Genomic DNA, 3773 nt, shown 5'->3' with positions numbered 1-3773 from the left:
GGCGCCCCCCTCCCTGGCAGTGTTCAAGGCCAGTTTGGACACAGGGTCTGGGACCACCCTGCTCTAGTGGAAGGTGCCCCTGCCTGTGGCAGGGGTTGGAGCTGGATGAACTTTAAGGTCCCTTCAACCCAAACCATTCCATGATTCACAAAGCACACAGCCCTGGGAGCACATCAAGGGCATAGACCATACTGTCAGCTTTGGGGAGAGCTGAAATTGAGAGAATTGAAAGCAGGAATTCTAAAGCTCTCCACACAAACTGGAATGCTTTTCTGGGTATAATTTCACTATCAGTGGGAGTCTGCACATAGATCATGAAATGCTTGAGCTGTAATAAAGCAGTAAAATATTTCTTACAGTCTGATTTGAGAAATTAATTAGATTAGACTAGAAAAATACTTGGTTAAGTGAGCTGGATAAAAGGCAGCACTGTGAAGAGGAGAGTGGTGCTGGCATGTAAGGCAGAAGACAGGGAGGTTTTTACGGGTAGGATCTTCTAACACTTCCTCACCTGCGGTTGTAACCTGTGGGAATGTCAGCATTTTCTTAAGGAGAATAAATTGGAGGCAAACGGAACTCACTACGTGAACAGACCTAGAAAGTCATAGCAAGTTCATTTGAAGAGTGAGAAAATAGTAGTGTTGATTTGGATAAATAAGAAACATGGACTGTGTTTTCCAGACAGGTTTACTACCCTTCTAGGCATGTATGAACATGCTTTAATGCACAGCAGGACTCTTCACCTGAACATTAACTCCAAATGCCGCGTGAAGAGAAACCTTTACTGGGGAGGTGCACTAGAGCCTTGTGTTTTGTCCCTAGTTTTTGCTTGTCTCTGTAATGTGTTTTTCCCTGCAAAGATGTCCAGGCCTCCAGCTTAAAATAACTCTGTCTAGAAGGACTTGGCAGGTGGACAAAAATAATTGGACAGAGTCTGAATTGCCACCAAACTATTTTTCATCAGCTCTGTCCTTTGTCCAGGTCTCAGCAGAGATGGGGATTGATTGCTGCCATGTCACTCAGGTTGACATTTTTCATCCCATTCAGAATACAATTTCTCAGTGAACAAAATATGTACTGAAAAGCAGTGGGCAGAGAAAAAGGAAAATGCTGTGATTAATGAGAGGTTTTGGATGCTTCGATTTAGCTGCCGCATCAACCGTATCCTGGAGTCCCCCAGAGGAAACGCTCTGCTGGTCGGGGTGGGTGGAAGTGGCAAGCAGAGCCTGACCAGGCTGGCAGCCTTCATTAGCTCTCTGGAGGTTTTCCAGATCACCCTGAGGAAAGGCTATGGCATCCCTGAGCTGAAGGTAAGTGACTTGTAAGGCTGAGGTTGGAGGGGAAAGAAATCAAAAGCAGAACTTGCCCTGAGAACTTCGCTCTGCTGCGTAGTAGAGTGACCCAGATGCTAAAAAGCTCTAGGCACGATATGGGACCATGGAGAGGAGCAATTCCTCTCAAAGTACCTGCTGAAGTGTGTTTGCACAGTGCTGCTTGTCCTCTGCCAGTCCTCTGAGCTGGCCAGGCTTTGTGTCAGCACTGGGCTATTCTAAGGAACCCTCATTATTTCCTGGAAACACCTTGGTTTCTAGGTTTAATAGAAATTAAACCAAGATGTGGTAATTTACTTATCCATGAGGTACCTCTTGCGGGGTGATACGGAGGTGGAGAAGGAGCAGTAGAGAATAGGAGGAGAGTTTCCAAATCGTATCCAGTTCTTCCTCTGGTATTTGGTATAAGAGAGGGGCTGAGTGGTGGATGGGTCACTCCAGACAACATGTGCCTCTGCCTAGGAGTTAAAAATTAGCATTTTAAAATAGCACTGAAATGGTTTAAAACCATTGTAGCTGCTGGCAAAATGGTTTTCATTTCAAATGTAAAAACCACAGTCAGAGAAACTTCACCCAATTCTGTCTGGGAGATGTGATGGCCGGAGAACCCTGGGCTCCTTCCCCAGCAGTGGCACAATCTGATGACCTGTGCTTGTGTGCAAGTTGTTTTCGTCATGTCACTCAACCTGTCCCACCATCTGTTGTGTGTTTTCAGGTCTCTTGTGTTTTTCAGCCCCACTTGTGGGATTTTCTAGCTCCTACCTGCCTATTTCTTGAGGAAGCCCCTGCTCCCACCCAGGAACATAGCTCAATCATAGATAATAAATTAATACACTTGTTTGCAAAGCATCTCTTTGCTTCTCTGTCTGTGGAGGTGGAAGATAATTTGCTGTTCCCTTCACTCAGTGATGAAAGTATCAAATGATTCTTTTAGAAGAAGCTTTGCATGTGCTGAATTTGTAAGAGAGTTGCTGAAACATTGGCCAGTGTATTCCTTCAAGGGCCCCTGGCTCCTGCTTGGAGGGACAGGAAGGAAAAGATAGAGTTTGAGCAGGAAGATGGTTTTCCCATCTCATAAACAACTTGTATTTCAAGGAGATGGTGTCCTTTTTTAGGAGGACACTGTCCCTTTAGAAATGAAACAGCTTCTCCATGTGAGCAGGTCTCTGTCAGCATCGCTGCACTGAGTGGGAGACTGAAAGGTGAGTACCTGCTTGGACTCTGGAAGAAGGAAGAAATACCCAACCGAAGAAATCAAGGGGATATCAAGGACCAGCATTTCTAGTCTCTCCCAGTCCCTGTGGTTGCTAAAGCCTCCCTCTGTGTGTGACATGCTGCACCCATAGCCTGGGGAAGTGTGGGCCTTTATGAACTCCCCTTGCAGTCTCCAGATTGATGTCTTCAGTCACATTCGTTGACCTCTGAGTGTTTCAGTCACAGGAATTTCCTTTGTCTAGTGGTACTGGCCAAGGTTTTTTTCTGATTTCTGTGTTACACAGACCTGGGCATAATGCCAAGTCTTCCTTGGTAATGTCTTACAATGATAGCAATAGCCTCCTCATATAACCTGAAAACCTTGGCCATGAAGATGGGAAATGGCCAAAGGGCTGTTTCATGCTAACAAATTGCAGTTGCTTTGCTCTTGGTTAATGGGAAGATCCTGAAATGTCCTGCTTGTAGCTGTGATACCCAGCCCATGCTCTGCTGAATGTAGGTGCAGCCCCTAAGTCCTCTTGCTTTTCAACCTCCAGGCAGACCTGGCAAACCAGTACCTGAAAGCTGGCTTGAAGAACATGGGCACTGTGTTCCTGATGACTGACGCACAAGTGGCAGACGAGCAGTTCTTGGTGCTGGTGAATGACTTCTTAGCATCAGGTACATCTCTTGCTGCTTTCATTTCTCCTCTCCCCCTTTTCAATGTAGTTTTGACCATGGTAGCATCTGTAATTGCAGAGTATGTGGAAGGGCAATCTATGAAGTAAGCTAGAATGTGTATGGGTTAAGCTCTAGAGTAAAAGCAGTGCTAAGGTTTCTTTGGTGAGGATGCACTCCATCATCTGGTAGACTTTTTTCTTCTCCTGACATCCTGTACCTAGTTTTTCCACACTTCATAGTATACTCCATATGGTTGTTACATGTCATATCTGTTGTGATATTGCAGCTGAGGACAGCTAAAGGAATGTATTGATGGATGAGGAGTTAGACCTAAGGATCACATGCATCCTCGCTCTAGTTACCTAATAAAATAAGCTTGTTCCTGGCTAGAATATTTGACTGGAGTACTTGTGGTTATTGTTGCCTTATTTATGAGTTGGGAGTGGGAAGATACCAGCTGGTTCAGGTGACCTCCATGGATAGTGGGGGGTGGAGAGTTGACAGCACAGTGGAGTGATAGTTTTGTGAGTAACTCCAGAGTTGACATATGTGGCTATAAATTGGCCA

The 3773-nt window shown here is 45.3% G+C and overlaps 1 protein-coding gene across 1 annotated transcript in view; it reads left to right on the top strand.

Annotated features, from left to right (window-relative positions):
• The window catches only part of DNAH9 (dynein, axonemal, heavy chain 9), a 172874-nt gene that overhangs the window by 74173 nt on the left and 94928 nt on the right, over positions 1-3773 (top strand). The window contains 2 exon segments of the mRNA XM_010013395.1: positions 1148-1310; positions 3083-3206. Coding sequence (XP_010011697.1) covers positions 1148-1310; positions 3083-3206 — 287 coding nt within the window.

Source organism: Nestor notabilis, unplaced genomic scaffold (assembly GCF_000696875.1).
Source record: "Nestor notabilis isolate BGI_N333 unplaced genomic scaffold, ASM69687v1 scaffold1364, whole genome shotgun sequence".
Lineage (NCBI taxonomy): Eukaryota > Metazoa > Chordata > Aves > Psittaciformes > Psittacidae > Nestor > Nestor notabilis.
The sequence above is the reverse complement of the archived record's forward strand: the minus strand, read 5'-3'. Positions and strand labels throughout refer to the sequence as shown.